We start from the raw sequence: 25,330 nt of genomic DNA, 5'->3' as shown, positions 1-25,330 counted from the left end.
AGCAAGATATCAGCCTCCTGCAAATGAGCCATGACTTCGGCCACTGTCTTCGTAATAGGCACATGATAGTACGCGTCTTTCAAATCCACGACTGCCATAAAACACCCTTCAAACAACATCTTTATTGCTGAACTGATGGATTCCATCTTAAAGGTGCGATTAACCAAAAACTCATTGAGGGAACGTAAATTAATAATGGTTCTAAATGATTTATCTGGTTTTTGGATCAGGAACAAGGGAGAGTAGAAGCCTCTACCTCTCTCCGATTCCGGAACCTCTACCAGGACCTTTTTCAGGCACAGGCTCAAGATTTCTGCTTCTAAAGCAGCTTGTTCAAGAGGCGAAGATCTTAAGGGAGTTGGTTTAAAGGTATCCCGTGGAACATAACTAAACTCCAGGTTGAGTCCGGTGGATATTACGTTCTGCACCCAGTCACTATTGGTGATCTGCAACCATGCTGGGAGGAAGGCTGACAGTCTACCCCCCACGGGAATTGCTAGTCATTGGCCTGGTTTCTTTCGCTCTCTTGACGAACGTCTGAACATGAAGCCCAAACCTCTTCTCCTTCTATTCTCCCATCTGGGGCAGTCTCTATTAGGTGAAGGATTGCACCTTCTCCCCTGACCGAATCTCCTTCTATTGAACGGAGGTCGGTAGGATGCGGACCACAGATTAGGGAACTTTTTCTTATCGTCCCCGGCTTTCTCAAGCAACTCATCCAGGACTGCTCCGAACAAATATTCCCTTTCACACGGGATAGTGCAGAGCTTTGACCTGGATTGAATGTCTCCCTGCCAGCACTTTAGCCACAGGGCTCTACGAGCCGCATTAGAGAGTCCTGCTGCCCTGGTGGCCATTCTCACCGCATCAGCAGAGGTATCATCGAAGGGGTATCTACTTTTGAGTGCTGGTGGTAGCGAACCTCTCTTATCTGGTTTCTTCCATTCTCTACGGATTAGATCTTGAATCTTTTCGTTCAAGGGGAAGACCCTTCGCTTTCTCTGCTCCAGCCCCCCGAACATGACATCCTGCATGGGTAATTGAGGTTTAGGCTCCTCCACTTCCATTGTTCATCTCACCGCCTTTACCAGCTTGTCCACCCGGTCAAGCGGCAGACAAAACCGGCCAGAATCCTCTTCCTCCGAGGAGGATGAGACATGGGAGTCCATATTTCTCCTCCATTCTACCGAGGAATCTGACTCCACAGGGTCCCCACCCCTTAAGCTCTCCGGTTGGGACAGGGATTTCAGGGTTTCCCTCATCTCTGCCCTGACTATGTCCTTTAAGTTTGCAGCTATTACGGGCGATTCTTCCGCCACTGTCTGCTGGATACAGGGGGGACACAACCTTTTGGGGCATGAGTCCGGTAATGGGCATGCACAAAGTGCGCATTCTCTGTGTTTTGTTTTACTCGTGGATTTCTTCCCCTGAAAATAAAACATAGAGGGAGGCCCCGTCATTGAGTGAACATTCACGTAGATCACTTACCAGTGCAGCAATTAAGTACCGGAGAATGAGGGGGATCTTTCTCAGTCGATGCTCCTGTCTGTCTAGAGGGGCTTTTATAACTGGATTGGTCACTTCATCCCGCACGCTCCTTACTGTCACGGGACTCCTTTTTCTTTTGTTTGACCTGCCGAAGGTCCTCTAGGGGCGACAGTGATGATTGTCGTTGCTGCTGCCTTTGCTGCTGCTGCTCTCGTTCACTCTCCATTACTGCGTGCAATAATGTGGCCAAAAGCATGAAACCCATTTTGGGCCCTGCTTATATACCCCTCCTCCGGACAGCAGACATGCCACGCCCCCCCTTGATTGGGTCCCCCTCCCCAGCTGGCGCCGCTATCGGCCGGTGACCCGGCGCTTACCGGCGCCTATTCCAATGGGTGCCGCCATCTTGGAGTCTTCGCGCCTGCGCAGTGGCACCGCTGACCCGACATCACCGCGACCCCGCACACGCTTCCTGTGTAACTGGAAGTCACGCGGGGCGCTCGGGCGTTCCTTACACAGCGCTCCCTAGCACCATGCAGCCGCGCCTGCCCCTCCGACCACAGCAACCGCGCCGCCGAAGCAGGGAGACCCCGGGGGGCATACTCACTGGGGGCGGCTGATCTCTTCCCTGGAGGCGGATATCCTTCGCACACCCCTCCCTGCTGTACAAGCCACCGCCGTGCAGCCCATCCAGGACCACCGTGGCGTCTTCCAGGAGCTCCGCACCTGGCCGAGGTAGGAGACCCCCCGCTACCTGTACCGACCGGTCGGCCTGGGATCCATCCAGGTTCAGTCTGTAGGATCCCGTCCCCTCAGGAACAGGAAACCAACTGATGCGTGGGAGAGGTGCCGCCCTTTTGAATCTGTAGGTTTCCTGTTCCTGAAGGGCGGATCCCCTCTCTCGTGGTGCTGTCATGGGAGTCCGAATAAAAGGGTTGGTAACCCAAAAAGGGGTGGAGTCCCAGAGGGAGGCAGTGGCCAAAATTGGGATGGTGGTCCAGAAAGGGGCCTAGTTTGCAAAAGGGGCAGCACTGGGTACCTCAGTGGATATGTCTAGGGAACCGCAGTGTGTGTGTGTATGTCTTTTGAGGAGTGTGGCATGTATTTTCCAGATAACAACGGGCCACAGGTGTGTACCGTGATGCTGCATCGGGAAGAAGTCTCTGGTAGGCTGGACTCAAAGAGTCAGGTGACTGACAGGAACTCCGCTCGTTTTATCTCTGACCGAGAAAAACGTCAGGGTTCGCTGCGACCACGGGGTCATTGTGAATTATATGGTGGACAGAGTCCTGATTGAGATGACAAAGGGGGTTAACTGCCAAGGTGGTAGTATACCACCAAACTTAGTGCATACCTTTGAGAGGGGCCGGGACTTTGTCTTGTTTGATGATATATGGCAGGAGGATGGAGACGTTCCTACTGTTGGGTTAGCAGACATTGTGACGGTGACGCCTGCTAAGCTGGACAGGTCAGTAGTAGAAGTGACCGGAAGAAGGGGTACATCTGCCCAACTTGCGGACCTGACGTCTCGTGACATGACGGATGGTGGGCTGGGAGATGAGACGACTGCAGTGGACACACTGTCAGAGGGTAACTGGAGAGTTCTCTTGGATGGTCGGCGTGACTCAAACTCTAGGGGTGACTGTGGCTCTGAGAGAGTGAGGGAGCACTGACTAGATGAGCTAGAGAAAGAAGTCTTCGAGCACAAAGGTCACCTGGCATCGCGGCAAGGTCTGAATAAGTCCCTCAGAGAAAAGGTAGGAGTATTCACAGAAACTGTAAGAGGTCTTCTGCGGGAGAAGTGGAACGAAGACTTACAGCGGCCAGGCCTGAGTGATGAACAGAGTGAAGACAAGAAAAAACAGGAGAGTATGGAAGCAGAAATGATACATATGCAAGAGAAGCTTGCCTTGCTGCTGCAGAGCATGCTACAAGGCAAGCACAGCAGGAAAGATATGAACTGGCTGATGTGATTGCCAACAACAGTGGTAAAGATGCTCTGTCTTTGGGAGAAAAGAGGCGGTTAGAGTCTCGCATTGTTCAGCTTGATGAAGTAGTGTTGGAAGAACAAGGCAACACTGAATTAGCCAATGACAGGCTGAGAAAGGCTACACTTCAGGTTGACCAGATGAATGCTGATTTGAAGACAGAACGTTGTAATGCTCAGAAGAATGAGAGTGCCCGTCAGCAATTAGTTTGCCAGAATAAGGAGTTAGAAGCAAAGGTTGCACTACTGGAGGAACAGCTTGATGCGGAAATTAAAGTGCGACAATCTGCAAGCAAACAAGTACGTTGTATGGAGAAAAAACTGAAGGTTGTACTAAGGCAAATGGATGATGAAAGGCGTAGTTCTGAGCAGTACAAAGACCTGGTGGAGGGAAATGATGTGCGTCTGAAACAGCTGAAACGCCAGGTGGAAGAAGCAAAGAGGCTCAACGTGCCAATACGTTGCACCGTAGATTACAGTGTGAACTGGACAATGTTACAGAGACAGCAGGTGCAATGAACTGTGAGGTTAATGCACTGAAAAGCAAACTTAGACGTGGTGGGGTACCATTTGTTACAAGACGCTTAGATAGAGTAAGGATGGTGACTAAAAGTGTCTGATGACGCAGACAGACCGTAACTGGAGGGTCAAAGACAATGACCGATATTCTGATCGCTGGGGGCGGGGGGAGGCCTAACGTAGGGATGAGGCCATATGACAGATGGAGACGGTTCTCTCGACCTGTGGGGCAAGGTGTAATGAGTGCCCGGTCTCGAGATCCTGGTGTAATGTTGTGTTCAACCCCACAAGTTTGAACAGAGGAGGAGGTATGTGGTGTAGTGACCACTGTGTCCGCTAGGGGGCGCTGTGTGGATGTCCCAGGAGAGAGGATGAGTGGCAGAATAGTAAAGGATTGTTATGTATCTCAAGGTGGGTGGCCTTGGGATGGAGACTTGTGTGTGTTGATCAGCATTGATACTGCTGAGGTGCTCTTTCAGTGTGTTTGGGAAGTCTCCAGGTAACTGGTGAGACAGGCGGAACCAATTACCTACAAAGCCGTTACCTACAAACCCACCCAGGGGGTGTGTTTAAGAACGCTATTGTAAAGTAACATAGCAACATAGTTTTGAAGGCTGAAGGAAGACCTTATGTCCATCTAGTTCAGCCTATTTTTAGTGCAGCTGTTCTGCATTTTTGATCCTGGAGAAGGCAAAAAACCCACAGAGTAGAAGCCAATTTTCTCCATAGGGAAAAAAATTCCTTCCCCTAAGCTGGGTCAACCATCTACCTATAATATTCTGTTATTCGTAACCTTCTATACTGTTACTCACAAGAAAAGCATCCATTCCTTTCTTAAATTCATTCAGTGAGTTGGCCATCACCACTTCCTCAGGAAGAGAATTCCAGAGCCTCACTGCTCTTACCGTGAAGAACCCTCTTCTATGCTGGTGCAGAAATTGTCTTTCCTCCAAACGAAGAGAATGCCCCCTTGTTCTGTATGAGTGTGTATGAGTGGTTGAAGGACCTGTGATGAGGTCATAGCCATGTGACCCGGTGGGCATGGCTACGGACCATATAAGGTGGCCAGGGTAGGTCACATGAGAGTGAATGCAGGAACCCGGTTGGTCCGTTTTGGAAGGTCCCGTCTGAGAGAGATGGGGCTGTCTTCCTGACAGCAAGTGAACGCTGTGTTTAATGGCTGCATGTGCCTGATAGTTCCCTGGAGGGAATGGACGTCTGCAGCGTGGTGAAGCGGCCATGAGGTAAACCCTGACGGGGTAAGATATCCGTGAGGCTGAAGAGCCTGCGTATGGAACACTGCATAACCTGTGTGACCACACGGATAAGGCCGGTTTCACATTTGTGTTTCAGGGCGCAGGCCGTGCGCAGTATGCGTTCTTTTTGACGGTGCGCCGAGCGCAACCAAATTGCAACAGGTTGCGTTTGGCGCTGGTCGGCGCACCGTCAAAAGAACGCATGCGCCGCCAAACGCATACTGCGCACGGCCTGCGTCCCCAGTGGTAAAGATAGGGGACGCAGGACGCATGTAGCGTCATGCGCCGGTAGGCGGAGCTACCGGCGGAGGCGCAGCAGGGGGCGGAGCTTAGCGGCAGCCATGCGCAGGCCGTCGCTGCGCCCTGAAACACAAATGTGAAACCGGCCTAACAGAGGGAAGCTCTGTCATGGACGCTATGCTGTTAATATGAACTTTATGTTGCTGGTCATGGTTTATTATTTGTTCATTTTTGCTTTTTTATTGTGCGCTTTATATAATTTTTTTCGAGGTGCAGTTGGGCCCAAATGGTTCTGTAAACTGTGGCCTCTATTCACACCGGATGCATTTTAGTTAGCACTGGGCAGCCCGTCATAGGGCGTCATTAATAGGCTGTGAACCAGATGCTCTGCATTCCATGTGTGAACACTGCCACATACAGACAATATATTTTCTTGCACTGGTGTGCCACACGGCCAATCCCTGATAGTAGGCTGGCTGTCTCATTTGGTATTATTGCACCTGTGCAGTTGTCATTGTACTTGGGTCCGCTGCACCCTCTATTAAGGCCTAATCAGACAGGTAAGCAGCTTTGCCTGGTTTTGGTTTTTCTTGAACACTGGAGGATTTTTTTCCTCTTTTTGTACTCCTTGGAAACAAGCAGTAAACAGATTAAGTTGCCTGTTTTTGCAAACATACCCATCTTTGACATCATTCTGAAAGGGTTATTTGATTTCTGTCCTCCGGCAGTTATTTTTTAAATGATACATGAAAAATACTAGAGAAAATAGGGAATAAAAATACAAAGAAAAATTCTTGTTTAACATGCAATTTTTTGTCAAAATAGGTTTTAATTTTAAGTACAAAGAAGCCATATGTGTCTCCGAAAAAACAGATAGACCAAGAAAAATATATATTGAGGGAGATTTTTGAAACTTTTTAAAAGAAAAACTGTCTTTATTGCCCACAGCAGCCAATTACGGACCAGCTTTACGTTTCCAATTGTAGCATACAAAATGAAGGCTGCCGTGTGATTGATGTCATGGGTAAAAGAGGCAGCTACTCTTTTAGATATTTTCCTGAATCTCCCCATTCACACTTAGGCTGGGTACAGAGGCCCATGTGAAGTACCACCTGTACAGCAGCTTTCTGGCGTTCTCCAGGCGATTGGTACATTTAGGCTGTGTTCACACGTTGCTTTTTTTCGCGTTTTTCCCGTGGATTTACCAAAATCCGCTCAAAAAACTCCTAAAAGAAGCCTGCATTTTAATGCATTTTGCACTTTGTGCATATTGATGCGTTTTTTACCACGAAAAAAACGCTTTGCGGTAAAAAACGCAGCATGCTCATTAATTTCGCAGTAAATTCCGCATTTCTGGCTATTTTCTGTGTCTGGGGATGCTCCGGAAAAAATCACGGCAAAAACGCGCAAAAATTGCGGCAAAAATGCGCGTTTTCTGGGAAGGAGTCCGGTTTTCATGCAGACATTTTCTGCATACGTGTGCACATAGCCTTAGAGTGTGTCCCTATCATTGAGAAGGACGTCCGCCACTGACCCGGGGTGATCCAGCATTGTAGATCAGTCTCCCTTTTATGGAGATACGAGTCCAGAGAAGGAAACGTCTCCTCTAACATATGGTTGTACCTTACAGGCAGCGCTAGTATTTGCCGCGTTGGGGCGAGGAGCATTGAATATAATTTGGAGGGTTGTGAAAACACTATATCCTTTTTTCCTTGTAAGAAATGTCTTATTTGTAGGTATTTAAAGTCCCCACAGACTAACAAGGCGCCTTTTTTCACCTTTGCTACTACTGCCATGGTGTCTTTAAGATATGAGATCTGCTTGGAGTTAGGGGCATAAATAGAGACAATTGTGTAGGTCTTGTTATTTATGGTGCAGACTAGGATGACGTATCTGCCCTCATCGTCCACTACGCTGGTGATTAGCTGGAAGGTGACGGTGTTCTTTATCGCGATTACTACTCCTCTTTTTATGTCAATTGCATGGAAATGAGAAACATTTGGAAAATATCTATTCTGCAATCTATGGGTGTCAATGCTACTTAGGTGGGTTTCCTGAATGCACAATACATCTGCTTTTAGGGATTGGGCCTCTTTCCATAAAAGGGATCTTTTGAATGGACTATTCAGACCTTTTACATTAATGCTGGAAATGTGAAGAACCATGTACAGATTACAGATAAAATCTGTGTGTCACCACTAGACAATTAGGTAAAAATGGGGGTATAACAAAAGACAACATTTAATTTTGTGAAAAAAAACTAAGTTTCAAAAATAGAGTTTGGTTCTAAGTGAACCTCCTGGATATGCTTTGCTATCCAGTATATAGTGGGGGGTGACGAGAAACAAAAAATTCTCCTCTCGTGCCTCCGCAGACCATGGTGAAAAAATAGTCTTGTAATCTCTTCTCTTGTTCATGTTCACTCCATTGGTGCTGGGCGGCATTTTCTTCTTCAGCGGGGAGCTGGTATCCTCGTTCACCGTTGCCAGAGACCACTACTGCAGTAGATTCAAGGCCTCTCAGGGAAAAATCAGGACCTGTGTGGCGGGGACTCTTTTAGGTTTGGGGATCCTGTGTGCTCTGTCTATTAGGAGATCTTGCTGTTCCGCCTCGGAGACTAGTGCGGTGAAAAAATCTGTTAGGAACTCCTTCAACGCGTCCGCAGCAACGCTTTCTGGTATCCCCCTGAAGCACAGATTGTTGCGCCCAGAGCGGTCCTCCAGCTTCAGTTTTAGGGCGGTGATCTCCTCATCTGCCTCATTATGAGCATCCACTAACTGGTTGTGGGCTGTGGTGAATTCCTCAAACTTCTCCTCAATATGTGCTGTTCTGTCCCTTATGTGCCCAATGTCTTTCTGTAGTGCAGTGAAGGCTGAGGTAATGTAACTATGTATAGCCTGGTTTAGATCTCCTAGCAGGGACTTCAGTGTGGCCTCTGTTTTGAGGGTGGAGGGGTGCCCTGTGTCAGGTGCATGTACTTGCGGTTTGTTGCTCTGCTTCTCCGGGCTCCTGAGTGAAGATCTGCCTGATCTCTCCTGTGCCTGCTCCACTGCACTTGTGCCCCTCTCCGGTGAGGTCTGACCCGGTGTCAGGAGATCAAACCCCTCCAGAGCGCTCCACATCACCGCTGGCCGCATGGCGAGTGCTGCGGCGGCCATCTTGGATTTTCCTGGGCACCGGCACAAAGACCGGTATCCTGCCCAGCACTACTCCCTGCTCCTCGTGATGTGCCCCATCGGTGCCAGGACCCCACCTGACGTCGTGGTGAGTTAAATTGCGGGTTTTTCTCGCTGCTGCCTGCTGCTGTGTTCTGCTGGGGCATGGAGCTAGCGTTCCCTGCACCCACTCAGCTCCTCATCTGGACACGCCCCCCGAGCAAAATAGATCTAAACAGCACTAGGGTCAGTGTGCTGCTCGTGTGCTATCCAATTAAAAATAAATGGCACACATCCAATGTATAAGGTTGCCTGAAAATAAACAAGTCCTTAAAATGTGTCATTTCAGAGTGTGAACTTTTGGAGCATTCTAGTTTCAGCAAATAAAAATGTATTATATAATTTTACAATATAAACTATTTCGATTCTTCATGTTAAAGTTCCCTGTTTTTCATTTAAAGGGAACCTTCACGGAAGACATCTACTGGATCAAAATCTGTCCAGATCATGTGATGGATACTACGATGCTTGGTTTATTAAGAGCTCTGATATTTGAATTGTTACGACCTGTGCACCTCAGGGTGCATTTTGTAACAAAGACAGATTTTTATCATTGTAAGAATCAAAAACTATGAAGCTAGCATTTAATCCCCAATTAGGAGTCATCTTCCTTCTACTATGACTATATAACATGTAGAAGTAATTGATGTCTACTGATTAAACTCACATGCAAGATATCTGTGCTCTCGTTAAAGATCTTCACATAATGCTTTAAAATATCAAAGTGAAATGCAGGTGTCAATAGACGTCGGTGGCGGGCCCATTTCTCTCCACGGTTGAGCAAAAGGCCATCTCCTAAAAGATAAAAATTATTTAAATAAAAAGTTAACACATCAGGACTTATATTGATTATTATTTCATAAGTGAAGATGCAAAACGAATATTAGATTTTATACTTTTGGTCAACAAATAAAAAGTGTTGTTCAGGATCGGGCATAATTGTGGCAAAGGCAAATCTAATATATAAAGCTCAAGTGTATGTATGTCCAGGATAGGCATCCGCACCGTCGCAGCTACAGCCACAAAATTTGGCACAGTCACACGCCTGGACCCTGAGAGTGTCCTAAGCTATGTTGTGAGGCGAAATTTTAACCCCGCGCGTTCCAATTCACCAAGCAATTTTTCCCCTATCTACACAATGGGGAAAAAGTGTGTGTGTGTATCAAGCCCCGCCCCTCATTATGATGTCATAATGGTTGCCATGGCGACGCTGATGTCATCGTAGGTTGCAAGCTCCGCCGCTCATTATGATGTCATAATGGTTGACTATGGGATGGAGGATGTGTGATGGGTATATGGGCACGGGACTATGGGATGGAGGATGTGTGATGGGTATATGGGCACTGGACTATGGGATGGAGGATATGTATGACGGGTATATGGGCACGGGACTATGGGATGGAGGATGTGTGATGGGTATATGGGCACTGCATTATGGGATGGAGGATATGTATGACGGGTATATGGGCACGGGACTATGGGATGGAGGATATGTATGATGGGTATATGGGCACGGGACTATGGGATGGAGGATAATTATAATTTGTTATAACTAACCACAGCTAGTTACTATGCCCGGGCAGCGCCGGGCTCTTCAGCTAGTAGTATAATAAAATAACAAAATAGTCATTACATTCCTGTTCATGCCATTGAAACTCCTCTGTTCCCTGACGGTCTTTGTTTACAGAGCTCAAACAATGATTTTGACCGCTGCAGCCATTCACTGGTCTCAGCTGTGATGCCATGGTAGAGGCATGAGAAAATGGAGGCCAGTTATTGGCTGTAGTGGTCACTTAGTATAGATGAGATGTCAATCATTTAAATAATGTCTCAGGTCTTCCCTAGTGGTGCTGCATGAAAGCAAAACGCTTAGACTGTACATGCCAGTCTTTATGAAGGGGCATGGCTGGAGGCTCCAGATGAACTTTTAATGTGCAATTATAAAATTGTGAAATGTTCTACTTTAAGACACACTCCCATCAAAGTTTTTATCGTATTTATATCATCATGGCTCGGTTTGGGGATTTGATCAGCTGACCTGTTGCACTGTGACTGGTTCCCCTGTTGTGAGTTCATTTTCCCCTTCACTACTGAGGCCCGAGGAACTTCCTCTTCTGGTGAAGAAAGGTAGTGAGCCTGATTGTCAAACACCTGGGGCTGATGATGATGACTGGCTGAGTGGAGTTAATGACTGGATATAAGGCTGCCGACGCCCTTCTGGCCTGCGGGTGATTTCTCTGTGGACTTCTAGGAAACCAGTCTGATTCCTGCTCATCTAAAGCTAAGATTTCTGCTTTGCCTTTTTGCATTAGTGATTTGTTTTCCTTGCTTTTCTGGATTCTGCCACTCCCTGCTGGGGTGAGCTGAATCTCCTTTTGCCTGTTGCTCTGTCTTCAGAATATTCCTGAGTACTGACATAGCTTTTTTGAAGCCTAGCGTCTTCAGGGCCTTTTTTACTGTCAGTTTGTTGGCTCTTATTTTCATAGGGTTTTTCACGGATTGCAGACAGCAGCCTTCCTGTCCTTTCCTATCTAAGCTAGCGTGGGCCCCATCTTTGCTCAGTCTATCTTTCTGTCTGTGTTTTGTTCTTTCTTCTTGCTTCACCGTCATTATATGTGGGGGGCTGCCTTTTGCTTTGGGGTCTGCTCTGGGGCAGTTTAGATTTCCCTTTCTGTCTTTAGGCTATGTAGTCCTCCGGCTGTGATCGAGGGGCCTAGGGCATCGTAGGAGCCCCCCACGGCTACTGCTAGTTATGTTGATAGGTTCAGGGGTCTGCAATCAGATAGCTGCCAACTTCTCTGGTTTTCTGGACTTAGCTAGCATTTCTATTTTTGCCTCCTACGGCGACTCAATCATAACATTCCCCTGTCTCCTGAACTATAGTCTTTTCTTGCCTGTCCAAATGCTGATGGGTCAAACTGTCTTTGGTCACCCCTTCTTGGTTTGATCCTCTTCAGATGTTTTACGTTTTCCCATTTTGGTCTGCCCAATCACATTCTCGGTTGGGTTTTATATGTTCACACTTCATTGCACTTGCTTGCTGGCTGTACCTCTAGATGGACTTAGATTTAGGAGTTCCAGCCCTTCGGCTAAGAAGTATATCTTGCATGGTAAACACCAGTTGAATTCCTGCAGTGAGGCTGTTTGTTTTCCCAGTTCCTCTTACTTTACTTACACTTTAAGTTTCTGGGGGTTATGTTTGTTCTGTTTATGGAGCGCCCCGCGGGGCCTGGGGGTACTCGGTACCGTCGACTTCAATGGGGGATGGTGTCACGGCGGCGGCGAACCGGTCAGTGGCCCAGAGGTGTCCAGTAATAAAATAGGGGAAAGTTGTGTGGTATTTATGTGGTAAAAATAAAGATAATGTTTATAGATGGTGAAATACGTGACACCACCTGTGGTATTCTGGTCAGAGGTGACCAGCGCTGCGGTGTTGTTCCTCTGGGATGGATGTTGGGCGCAGCTATGATGTTGTAGCCCTCCACAGGTAGGGCTGTAGTCCCAGGGCAAAGATGTTAAATAAATAGTAAAAATGGCTGTAAACGTTGGGGTGCAGATAAATGAGAGAAAGACACAGAGAGGTGCAGTTTCTTTACCTTTTACTGGTAATAGGTTGCAGTCCGGAGTACCACATACAGGTGATGGAATGAGTCCGGTTCGCCTGGAGGCATTCAGGGGATCCACCTTGCCAGGTGGGGTTTAAGGACCTTCCTTTCTGCGCTTTGTGTGTGGGTCTCCGCTGTATATAACTATGCTGCGACCCTCTATTCGTGATGGTTTCACTAATCTGTACGGCTGTCAGCGCGAGCCTATTCCACGGGTACCGTTCTCTTCACCGTCGGCCCCGGGCTCCTTATCCGCTGACGTGCCCTCAGGTGTTCAATGTGCACAGGAATTTACAATCCCCTGTACTTTCAGATTCGACTATCAGAGCTTACAGCTCCTGTCAGCCTAGGACTCTGATGTCCCTTTTCTCTTTATTAGCGCTTCACTCCGGGGTCTGCTATATGCAGTATTTTAGCTTCCCTAGAGTCTCTCAGTCTCTGCCCTTGTCCTTTCCCTCTTCACAGATCAGCTCCCTGTCTTCATCTGACAGGATCTTCCAGAAAGATCTTTCACGTCCTCACGTTTAACTGTCATCCTTTCTCCTCACAGCTGCTTCGTTTCCATGACAACCCCCTCAGCTGATTTCTAGCTGACTCACCAACCCCCTCTTCTGGCCAGAATTTATAAGGCATCTCCTTTTTCTGACCTGCAGTAGAAAATTGATTAAATCTATGCTGCCTGGCATGGGGGTCCCTTTTCTGCCTCCAAGCATGACTTTACCTCTTAGGCCGGTTTCACATTAGCGCTTTTACAGCGCGCGCACGGCCGGGGGTAGCTCCGCCCCCGATCCGGCTCTCTGCCCGGCGTGCCCGCCCCTTCCTTGTAGCGCCGCCTCCTAGCGGACAGCGGCGCCTGCGATCGGCGCACCCTATCTTTAGCATAGGGTGCGCCGATCGTGCGCAGGCCGTGCGCTAGTTGCGCTTTGACCTGCGCTGCGCACTTATGACGGTGCGCCGTGCGCGCCAAAATCCGAAAAGTTCGATTTTGGCGCGCACGGCGCACCGTCAAAAGTGCGCAGCGCAGGTCAAAGCGCAACTAGCGCACGACCTGCGCACGATCGGCGCACCCTATGCTAAAGATAGGGTGCGCCGATCGCAGGCGCCGCTGTCCGCTAGGAGGCGGCGCTACAAGGAAGGGGCGGGCACGCCGGGCAGAGAGCCGGATCGGGGGCGGAGCTACCCCCGGCCGTGCGCGCGCATAAAATGCGCTAATGTGAAACCGGCCTTAGAGGGAGGCAATGTCACTGTGACAACCAGACTCTGGGGTGTCACATTTACTTTTGTATATTCTTAGCTTTCTCGCTTTTTCTTATAAAAACGTGAACATTCCTGAACATTTTACTCTCCTCTTGTTGGCAGTGTGTTGTGGCCTATCTTCTGATTCCTCAGGAGGTATGAGAAGCCCCTTGATGGCCTATTAGGAAGTCAAGTCCGAGGTGGTGTTTTAGAGTTGTGCGGCAAAGGTCTTTGTAGAATGTACAGGGACCAGTTTAGCGTGAGTGTTGTGTCTCGATTTAGTAGGTCTTCCCTTTTTTTCCATTACCCGTGAGTGAATGTGTATAACATTCATAACTATCAACTGAAAAAAAATGAATCAAGTGAAACGTTTTTTTTTTTTTTTATAGAGCATTCATGTTAAATACCAAAACGCAAATGATAACCAATAATTTAAAACAAAAAACAATGGGAGTGAAAAATAGAAAAACCTAAAGCTTGCCATAGTATTGGCACCCTTTACATTAAGTTAGTATGGAAACACGTTTTGACTCGACTGGGGTAATTCACAAATGAGAATCCCCCGTGATTAATTGTTGGTGCCCAAGTGACATGAATTAACCAATGAATGATGATTTCAGTGTTATAAAAAGCCACATGGTAGGCCATGTTTCTTTTTCACAATGTTTGCCATTCATTAAGCAGTCAATAACCTCCCTGGATGTGGGGGGAAGAGGAAAATTGACAAGAAATGTCTTCGATGGTTGATGCGAATGGTGGAAAAAACACCATGTCAAACAAAGACCTGAAGGCCAACCTGGAATAGTCTGGGGTTATGGTTTCAACAAATACCACACGCCGCACTCTAAACTAAGCAGAACTTTATGGGCAAAGGCTAACGAAGAAGCTATTGCTGAAAAGAGATAAAAAGGAACGACTGATCTTTGCCAAAGAGTACCTTGACAAACCACAATCCTTCTGGGAATATATTCTGTGGACAGATGAAACAAAAATAGAGCTTTATGGCAATGCAAAGCTAGTTTGTTTACAGATGGCGCAATGAAGCTTATAAGGAAAAGAACACTACCAACAGTTTAGCATGGTGGAGGATCCATAATGCTGTGGCATTGCTTTTCTGTGTCTGGTACTGGAGGCCTTGACTGTATCATAGGAATATTGAAATAAGAGAAATATCAAGATATTTAAGTGCAATATGTCCTACTCAGTGTAAGAAAACTTGGTTTGAGAAAAAAAAAAAGGTCCTCTAGCAAGGCAATGACCCAAAGCACACATCCAAAAGTACACAGGAATGGTTGAAAAACAAATCATGGACTGTTTTAAAATGGCCATCAATTAGTTCTAACCTCAATCCTATTGAAAATCTTTGGGGTGAGCTGAAATCTGCCATTGGAAAAAAGAACCCTGCAAACATTCAAGAGCTTGAACAAACTGCAGAGGAAGAGTGGGAGAAAATGCCAGCTAAGAAGTGCAAGAAGCCTATAGATGGCTACAAGAAATGTTTGGAGGCAGTCATCAATGCCAAAGGGTGTGCAACCAAGTATTAATTAGTGGTGCCGTTATTGCTGAACATGCTGTTCATTCTGTTTCTTCTTTGAAATTGCAACATGTAAGTTGTAAAACAATGTTTTATTGTTGTATTATTTTGCACCACTAATTAAAAAATCCTGAGGAGGCACCTTGGGATAAATCCCACCAATGGACAAAGTTGACAGGACCTACACTCCCAAATGGCTAACGACCAAAAGGTAATTAAACTAATCACATTAAAACACTAATGGATTCAACTCTCCATCCTCCAGAGGCCAAACGCTCTCATACATTAAGAAAAAAGGTATAGACCTGTTACTTCTACAAGAAACATTTCAACGCGGAAAAGATTCCTTCTTTTGGTAAAGCATACTATGACAGGTGGTTTCACGCCACCCCCCCCCAAGTGAAGTCAAGGGGAGTCTCGACAGCCATAGCTAAGGGTATCCCATTCCTTTTACCTGACCTGCTGGCGGACCCAGATGGACGATTCATGCTGGTCAAAGGGCTAATGGTAGGTGTCGTGGTTACCATCTGTAGTCTTTATGCGCCAAACAAAAAACATTTACAATGGCTACTTGCTGTGTTTAAGAAAATCAGAGACTTCAGAGAAGGCACACTGATCATAGGAGGGGACTTCAATTTAGCTCTCGAACCAACCATAGACACAACAAAAAAAAGGGCGATCTCATTAAAAGATTTGGCAAGGATAAAAGCAGCACTCCACTCCCTGAACCAAGTAGACCTGTGGCGTTACCTGCACCCAGCCAAGCGGAATTATACATACTTCTCGTACCCACACGGTTGGTACCATCGAATCGATTACCTGCTTGCCCCCCAGATCATTGATGTCCTAATATACAATAAACATATCATCCCTTCCCTCTTCTCTGACCACTCTTATGTGTCAGCTGACAATCCTTTCTAAACAATTTTTCCCCTGCAGATCATGGCAACTAAGGGTCCCGTTACATTTAGCGATGCACCAGCGATCCTGACAACGATCAGGATCGCTGGTGCATCACTAAATGCGCTAGTGAGCTGCCAAACAGGCAGACCTCACCAGCGACGCAGCAGCGATCCTCTGCGGTCGCTCCTCCCTGTCAGACGGCAGCAATGATGAAGTCTTCTGCCTGCATCCATGCGTTGCTAGTCAGCGCAGGTGGGACTCCAACGAGAAAGAAATGGCCCGGGACGTTCCAGCGCAATCAGCGATATCCAGGGGGGGGGGGGGCGGTCACAGGTAACTGTCACATGTAGCGAGATTGCTAGCGATGTCGCTGTTGCGTCACAAAATCGGTGACGCTTTAGCGATATCGCTAGCGATCTCGCTATGTGTAAAAGGCCCTTAAATTAATCTTTGCTAGATAGCCCCACAATTAAATCTCAGGTCAGCAAGGCCATCTTATCTTACTTTGAACTTAACAATGCTGAGGAAATCTCACCTTCAATAATATGGAAGGCACACAAATCTGTGATTAGGGGGGGAACTCATCTCTATCGCGTCCCACTTAAATAGAACAAAAAAAAACAGGAAATAGATACTTTGCTTGAAGAAATAATATACTTAGAGTCCCAACATAAAAAAATCACTATTACCACAAACTCTACTAGAACTTACGGCCAAAAGGCAAAAACTGAAAGACCTCCTCAGAGAACAAGCTGTTAAGTTTTATGCATCGTGGAGGAATCGTATATTCGTCCACGGTGATAAGGCTACAAAATTAACCATGTCACTAATTAAGAAGAGGCAAGCACATACCTTTATACACGTCATTAAAACCAAAACTGGCTCCAGAACCCAGAACTACTCCCAGATAGAAGAAGAGTTTCTACATTACTACAAAACCCTTTACCACTTGCGCCCGAATGAAATGGAACAAGAGAAAACTCAAAGGAGTCAAGATATTAGAACCTTCCTAAAAAACCTAAACCTCCCAAATTTAACTGATTCCCAACAACAACAACTAACTAAGCCATTCACTCTCGGAGAGCTCCAGTCTGCCCTGTCGAATTGCCCAAAAGGATTTACTGTATACTACTACAAAATACAAATCCTTTCCTGAAGCTCTACTCCCCCACCTCCTTAATATGTGCAACTCTTCAAAAGGGCGAAGAGGCTCCACGCCAACTTCTGGAGGCCAGGATCTCACTGATTTATAAAGAAGGGAAAGACCCGGAGCAGTGTGGCAGTTAAAGGCCAATTTCATTGCTCAATACGGATCTAAAATTGTATTCGAGAATGCTGGCTAACAGGGTTGCGGTTGTGCTGCCTCTAATAATCTCTTTAAATCAATCTAGTTTTTGAGGGGGAGGGAAAGGATAATACTTACAAAATTTTGCACCTAATACAATATGCAAAACTGCGCAAAATCCCATTAGTGCTAATGAGTATAGATGCAGAGAAAGCATTCGACAGGGTAGACTGGTTGTTCCTAAAAGAGACTTTAATAAAATTTTGCTTTCCTCCCTCAATAATAACCGCAATTATGGGGATGTATACAATGCCCACGGCAAGGATCAGGCTCAACGGCTCCCTCACAGACTCGTTCCAAATTTCACATTTCATTTCACATTTCACCCCTATAATTTCGCCCCCAGGAGGATTCGCCCCCGCACATTTTGGCCCCCAGCAGTTCGCCCCCAGGTACATTTCACCCCTATAATTTCGCCCCCAGGAGGATTCGCCCCCACACAGTTCGCCCCCAGCAGTTCGCCCCCTGATGCTTCACCCCCAGCAGTTTGCCCCCGGATGTTTCGCCTCCAGCAGTTTGCCCCCGGATGTTTCACCCCCGGATGTTTCGCCCCCAGCAGTTCGCCCCCAGATTTTTTGCCCTCGGTAGTTCGCCCCCAGATGTTTTGCCCCCGGACTTTTTGCCCCTGGCAGTTCGCCCCCGGATTTTTCGCCCCCAGTAGTTTTCCCCTGGATGTTTGTACCCTGTTTTGCCCCCAGAATTTTGTGTTTGGATGTTTTGCCAGTTTGTCCTTGTGGTTCATGAATTCCCATCCGTCATCAATACACATGTCACAAAAGTACTGTACAGAGTGCTGCACTTTTGTGACATTTTAAATCAACTGTTTCCATCTGAAAACCTCACAACTGATTGCATTATAGTGTCAGAGCATTTTGCCTGCAATTTTAACAAGACATTTTCCAAAACATTTCTAAAACGTTTTTGTGTTACAAAAACATAACACGAAAAAAATAAATGGATTCAAAAGATGTAGTGTGAATAAGACCTGATTAGGTGGGGAATATAAACCACTCTAAACTCAAAACATTTTGTGAACTTTTACCTGACCCAGCACTGACCTGCTTTTTTGCAAGTTTTGTTGCAGATGTAACAATTTTCATGTCAGGTGTCCTGCAAGTTACATTAGACTAGCTTTTATTCCATCTTTACATCAGAATATAGCAGTGTCTAAAATCTCTACGGCTACTTTCACACATCAGTTTTTTGCAGTCAGGCAGGATCCGGCTATTTTTTGAAAAAACGGATCCGGCATAAATTTTGGAGAACTGTAGAAACGGATCCGTTTTTCTGCTGGATCCGTCTAGCAGGTTATATCTGTTCCTGGGGGCTGGCCAATTGGATCTGAGCATGCGCAGACTTAAAAAAACCCGGATCCGGTGGCTGGATCCGTCTTTTTCTGGATCCGGCGCATTCCGGCGCCCATAGACTTTCATTGTAGCAAAAAGCTGGAAGCGCCGGATCCGGCGCTTCCGGCTTTTTCGCCGGAGACAAAAAACGTTACAGTAGCCGTTTTTTCCAGACGCCGGAATGAGACAAGTTGCCGGATCCGGCAAAAAACGGATGAAACGCAATGCCATCCGGCACGATCCGGCGCTAATGCAAGTCAATGGGGAAAAACTGGATCCGGCATTGCATTTTGCCGGATCCGGTTTTACAAAAAAAAGCCGGATCGCGCCTGAAGGCAAAAAACTGATGTGTGAAAGAGGCCTACAAAGAGAGAGGTGTACTAGCACAAAAAAATCAGTCAGCTTCCACAGCAATTCACTTTCTACAACTATGAATTCAGTTCTATCCAAACGTGGGAAGAAGTTGGTCTACAAGAATCACATTTACGTATTTTCCAAACGAACGGCTGACGATGTCCATTCCATCTGGGTGTGTGAAAAATGATCGACTTGCAAGGGACGTGTTTGGACCAATGAAGCATCTGGGGAAGAGGTGAAAGTAACCAATCCCCACAACCACGCAGCACAAGCAGCAAGACCTGAAGCAATCCGACTTGTCAATGAGGCGGTCACCAGGGCAAGGACAACACAGGAGACACCACAACAGATTCTCACAGAAGTCATTTCAGGAGCCCATTCTAATGTTGTAGCACTTCTCCCAAAGAAAGCATCACTGAAGAGAACAATACGATTATCAAGGCAACTTGGCAATATTCCAAGGTTGCCCCAAACCCTTGATCAACTTGTTATTCCCCAGGAGTTCCAGGGGATCAATATTGATGGTATCCAGCAGCAGTTCCTTCTGCATGACTCTGGTGAGCATTTAACATTTCCATTATATTATACAGAATTATTGCAAAGTTTATGTTGCACAAATGTGAAAAATTATATATTACAAAGTGCTGATATAGAATACTATGTGATTATTTTACCTTAAAGGGAAACTTTGATGATAGTATAATGTAGGGTGAGGCATACTGATTCCAGCTATGCCTCACTTGTTTAGTTGCAGTCTGATTCTCTGCTCAGTAGAAGTCCTGCCTTTAAGATACAGTGGTCTGCCATGTTCGTAAGCAGAGTGGTAACCTTGTCCACCAACCATGATTTGCAGGTATCCAGCCATTGTCAATCAGAGCTAGAGGACAAAGTTGTCGCATCAAACCCGCATCACTAGATGTCAATTTTAGTGTAGAATTTTATGCTATAAATTAGCTGCAGATCGTCTGCTGCAACTACTTAGTGCATGTGAATGGACCTTAAGGATTCATTAACATGTCTCCTAACTTAGTCCACAACTGTAGATCTACAGCTATTCTGGTGTAGATAATTCTACACCAAAATCTCTATTTAGCTCTATGGATTTAGGTGCAGGTTTTAGTGCAGGATGCCCCTTGTCTGAATGGCTGGAATCTTTTTTGCATAATGGCAGCATACATTCACATGCAGGGACATAAGTAGCTTGGCCCTGTCCCCATAGCAAAGTTTTGAAGGGGCCTGGGCCCCCCTTCCTCCGCGATGGCCTGCCCCTTTAGCCATACCCCCTGCCAACAGCCTGAAATGAAGTTCCAATGCTGAATTAGTGCTGGGAAGAGGGTACACCATGCTCCAGTAGGTGCCTGTCACCTACCAGAGCTTGGCAGGGGGTGAATTAATATTCAGCACCTGCTGCCACACGCTGCGTTCCTCTGCTTTGATACAAGACCTGCAATGATGTATGCAATCATTAGATTGCTCACGTCACAGGATCTGCATCAAAGCAGAGTGAGGAAAGCAGCGCAGCAGCAGGCGGTGAGTATTATTTTATCCTTGCCATACTCCAGTAGGTGACAGGCACCTACCAGAGCATGGTAGATCCAGGGTGCCCGCTGTTCATGGGCGCATTACACCCCTTGGCGGCAGGCCCCCTGACGGCCTGGGGGCAGTGGCGTCCCCTGCCTACATGGTAGGTACGCAACTGCTGCACTGCATGTCATTTTTTTAACTGTGCATTTTTTCATGAGCATGTGGATGGGATTTAGACATTTACACTGCATATGACCCCGACCTAATGAACCATTGAGTTAGTATGCTTTTTTTCACAAATACTTCTTACATGTTTGCTCGTTTTTCCTGATGCAAACCTTTTATTATCATGGAATTCAGCATTTTGCTAGTTTTTGCTGCCGTTAATCCTTTCACGAGTTTGAAAATGTGACATTTTTGAAGCTTGGAAGCATTTTTAAACAGGAATATATCATTTTCCACTGGTACAATACATGTCGTTGAAAAAGCTATTGTTTAGCCCCATCACACCAGATTTTGCTTCAGTTTTACGTTTATGTTACAAAATCAGAAAATCTGAAGCAAAATGAGCTTTTAATGTGAAATATGAACAACGGATGCTTCTGATTAGGAAAATTTATTGTGAATTCATCCCGAAATTCTCTGTCTGCTACTCTTTTTTTATTTTGTCTCTCATTATTTCCTGTACTAATACTTTCACTTGTAATTAGGAAGTGGACACAGCCGTATCTTGATATTTGGAACAAGAGACAATCTCCATCTACTGGCCCAAAGAAAAGAGTGATTTGCTGATGGCATGTTTTCCACTACACCATCCCTGTTCAAGCAACTTTATACAATCCATGTAGTTCACAGGGCCTTGTTGTTCCTGAAGTGTACGCCTTGCTGACAGACAAGAGCCGTTCAACATACCAGAGATTGCTACAAGAGCTGAAGAACATGCAACCTGGACTGCAGCCACACAACCTGATGTTGGATTTTGAAGTAGCTGCAATCCAGGCATTTGAGAGTGAATTCCCCAACATCGAGAAGACCGGTTGCTTCTTCCACCTATCACAGTCAATTTGGCGTCAAGTTCAAAATTAAGGACTCAAGGTGCAATATCAAGGTGACCATGAATTTGCTCGTTGGATACACATGATACCTGCCCTTGCCTTTCTACCAACACAGAATGTTGTGCCTTCATTTGAAGAGTTAGTGGAAAATACTGACTTTCCACAAGAAGCCATACCCATTGCCAATTATTTTGAAGATACCTATATTGGTCGAATGACTCGCAGAGGACGTCGGGCACCTTTGTTTCCAGTTCAACTTTGGAATATGTATGAACGAACATTAAATGATCAACAGCGAACAAATAATGATGTTAAAGGATGGCACCGTAGCCTTCAAGAAACATGTGGTACTCTTTTCCCAAATAAATACCGGCTCATTAACTGTCTGAAACATCAGCAAGAGCTCCACAGTTTAGAAATTATTCAGATAATAGCAGGAAATCCCACCACTGCAAGAAACAAAAAATACGCTGCAATTTCAGCAAGGGTTAAACGTATTGTGCAAGATTTCAATAATAGACGCTTGATAGATTATCTGAGAGGCATCACCTACAGCTTTGAATTTTAGTTGATGGTCACATATTTAGCTGTAAAATAATTCAAACATTAACAACACCTGCAATTTTTCTTTTCTTTCCTCTTTTTCTCTAACCCTTCCCCCTCTATACCCTTTATGTTTCTTGTTTAACAGTTTTAATTTTTACAGTTAAAGCGTAACTCTAAAAAAAAAACAAAAAAAAAAAAACAAGTTTTACTATGTTATAGCACTGATCTTCTTTTCCAATGGAGCCCCCTTCCAGCAACTGTGTGAAAAGTCCCATCCAAGTTCCAACAGCAGGCTCCATGTGATGCAGGATTTCAGTGGCTTCTAAGGAGGTAGTTTCACCTTAGTAGCAGAACTTGTGGACGGACCCTAGGGGGCGTGGCTGCACAGAACGTGCAACTATCAGGCCTCTTTCAGACTAGCGGTTTTGCCGGCGATTATCGCAGTAGTTTAAAACCGCGGCGGTAATCGCCGGTAAAACCACTAGATAGCACTCGATTTGCCCGATGCAAGTCAATGAGCTCAAATCGCGGGAAAACTGTGCAGCAGAAAGCAGTTTTCCATTTTAAAACATGTTCTATCTTCCTGGTGATTACCGCAGCGGTTTTAAACTGCCGCGGTAATCACCAGGAAAACAGCAAGTCTGAAAGAGGCATCAACGTGCTCCCTATGATGTATACAGGGCTGCTGGTTCACAGCCCTTTGCAAAGCTCCCCAACTCCCCATGTGCTCAGTCCTTTACTGGCTTTACACAGGGGGGAAGCCCTGCTCTTGTCCAGGATGAAGCACATGAGGGGAAGGGGAACTTTCCAGAGGGCTGTGAACGAGCAGCCCTGAATGTATCACAGGAAGCCTGAATCCGTCCACAATTTCTGCTACCAAGGGGGCCCGACTTCCTTAGTAACCACTGAAATCCTGCAGCACATAGAGCCTGCTGCTGTAACTTGGATGGGACTTTTCACACAAAACTAAATAAAATTTACAAAAAAAATTATATTTAAAAAAAAACTAAAGCTGCTGGAAGGGGGTCTCCATTGGAAAAGATCAGTGCCACAGGTACTATAACATATCAAAAGTTTTTTGTTTTTTTTAGAGTTACGCTTTAAAGATATTGTTCTGCAATGTTGGTTGGTTTGACCAGTTGTAATATTTTTCTGTCTGTTTGTAAAGGTACTTATCTAGAAAAGTCAAAGTTTTAACATATTTATTAATGACCTTGTAGGGGGAGAGAGTAGAATTTCAATATTTGCAGATGACACTAAACTATGCAGGGTAATCAATACAGAGGAGGACAATTTTATATTACAGGAGGATTTATGTAAACTAGAAGCTTGGGCTGATAAATGGCAAATGAGCTTTAATGGGGATAAATGTAAGGTCATGCACTTGGGTAGAACGAATAAGATGTATAATTATGTGCTTAATTGTAAAACACTGGGCAAAACTGTCACTGAAAAAGACCTGGATGTATGGGTGGACGACAAACTCACATTTAGTGGCCAGTGTCAGGCAGCTGCTGTAAAGGCAAATAAAATAATGGGATGCATTAAAAGAGGCATAGACGCTCATGAGGAGAACATAATTTTACCTCTATATAAGTCACTAGTGCGACCACACTTAGAATACTGTGTACAGTTCTGGTCTCCGGTGTGTAAGAAAGACATAGCTGAACTGGAGCGGGTGCTGAGAAGAGCGACCAAGGTTATTAGGGAATTAGGGGGTCTGCAATACCAAGACAGGTTATTACACTTGGGGTTATTTAGTTTGGAGAATCGAAGGCTTAGGGGTGATCTTATTACAATGTATAAATTTATGCGGGGACAATACAAAGACCTTTCTAATGATCTTTTTACTCTTAGATCCGTGATGGGGACAAGGGGGCATCCTCTACGTCTGGAGAAAAGAAGGTTTAAGCATACTCACAGACGTGGATTCTTTACTGTAAGAGCAGTGAGACTATGGAACTCTCTGCCATATGATGTTGTAATGAGTGATTCCCTGCTAAAATTTAAGAAGGGACTGGATGCCTTTCTTGAAAAGTATAATATTACAGGGTATATACACTAGTTTCCTTAATATTGCGTTGATCCAGGGAGCTAGTCTCATTGCCGTATGTGGAGTCGGGAAGGAATTTTTTTCCCCAATGTGAAGCTTACTATTTGCCACATGGGTTTTTTTTTTGCCTTCCTCTGGATCAACATGTTAGGGCAGGTTAGGACAGGATATGGGTTTAACTAGATGGACTTAAAGTCTCCCTTCAACCTTAATAACTATGTAAAGTTTTGGAATTAAAAAAATCATAACTTGATCACATTTATACATCTTAGACCCAAAATAAGATTAGTGAGAAGTGAACCTGCCGAAGTTCAGTTCGGGCAGTTCCGTCCCAAACACACAAGAAAATCTAGGTTAGGGTTCAGCACCTCCAAACTATCATCTCCATTGAACTCAATGGTATGGAGACTCAGAGGAGTGGAGAATCTGTCCACCACATCCTCATCACTGACCAGATAGTAAAAAGAAAATATATATATTGTTAATTACCCCTTTGCTGAGGTACCGGCAGACGCGGAGGGTCCTCTTCAGTCCTCTTCCATGCACTTCCACATTGTGTGAATATGTCATCGTACCCGAGGGAATACTTTTCAGAATTCCTAGCTAGGGATTCCCTTGGTCAAGAAGACTCTCCACATAGGTCGGGACCTCAGCAAAGGGGAGAGGAGCGATTTTTATTTTCTGATGAGCAAACTCCGAACATTGCCTGTTTGGGGTCAGTGTGGTTGAACCCGAGTAGGCAATGTTCGATACGAACCCTGAACTGTCCAGATCGGGTTTGCTCATCACTAGATACAGTACGATATATAATGGATGACAAAAAGAAGCCATTAAGTGTAACACCACTAGTACATGACAGTAAAATGATGGTCACTTGTCTTAGATCAGGGGTGTCAAACTCATATTCACCAAGGGCCACACCAAGTTAATGGCTGTCCCCAAAGGGCCGTTTGTTACAGAAAGACCGGATGCACACAACCGAGTCCCGTCCAGAACATGCATTTCTCTGCACAGAGCAGTGCATGCCCCTGTATAAGGCATGTCACGGTGGATCAGCTCTTTACCAGGCACTGTCACATCTTCCCTGGATCTCACTGAAATCATGGAGAGCTATGGCTGCA

The 25,330-nt window shown here is 45.7% G+C and overlaps 1 protein-coding gene across 2 annotated transcripts in view; it reads right to left on the bottom strand.

The window, feature by feature from the left end:
- LOC141086501 (ultra-long-chain fatty acid omega-hydroxylase-like) overlaps positions 1 to 25,330 on the bottom strand; it is a 115,050-nt gene that overhangs the window by 30,439 nt on the left and 59,281 nt on the right. For both annotated transcript variants that reach the window (XM_073572618.1, XM_073572627.1), the window contains exon 5: positions 9,373 to 9,500. In XM_073572618.1, coding sequence (XP_073428719.1) covers positions 9,373 to 9,500 — 128 coding nt within the window. The remainder of the gene's footprint in view (positions 1 to 9,372; positions 9,501 to 25,330) is intronic.

The sequence above is a fragment of the Dendrobates tinctorius genome, unplaced genomic scaffold, assembly GCF_039654945.1.
Source record: "Dendrobates tinctorius isolate UK_male_01 unplaced genomic scaffold, ASM3965494v1 ptg000007l, whole genome shotgun sequence".
Lineage (NCBI taxonomy): Eukaryota > Metazoa > Chordata > Amphibia > Anura > Dendrobatidae > Dendrobates > Dendrobates tinctorius.
The sequence above is the reverse complement of the archived record's forward strand: the minus strand, read 5'-3'. Positions and strand labels throughout refer to the sequence as shown.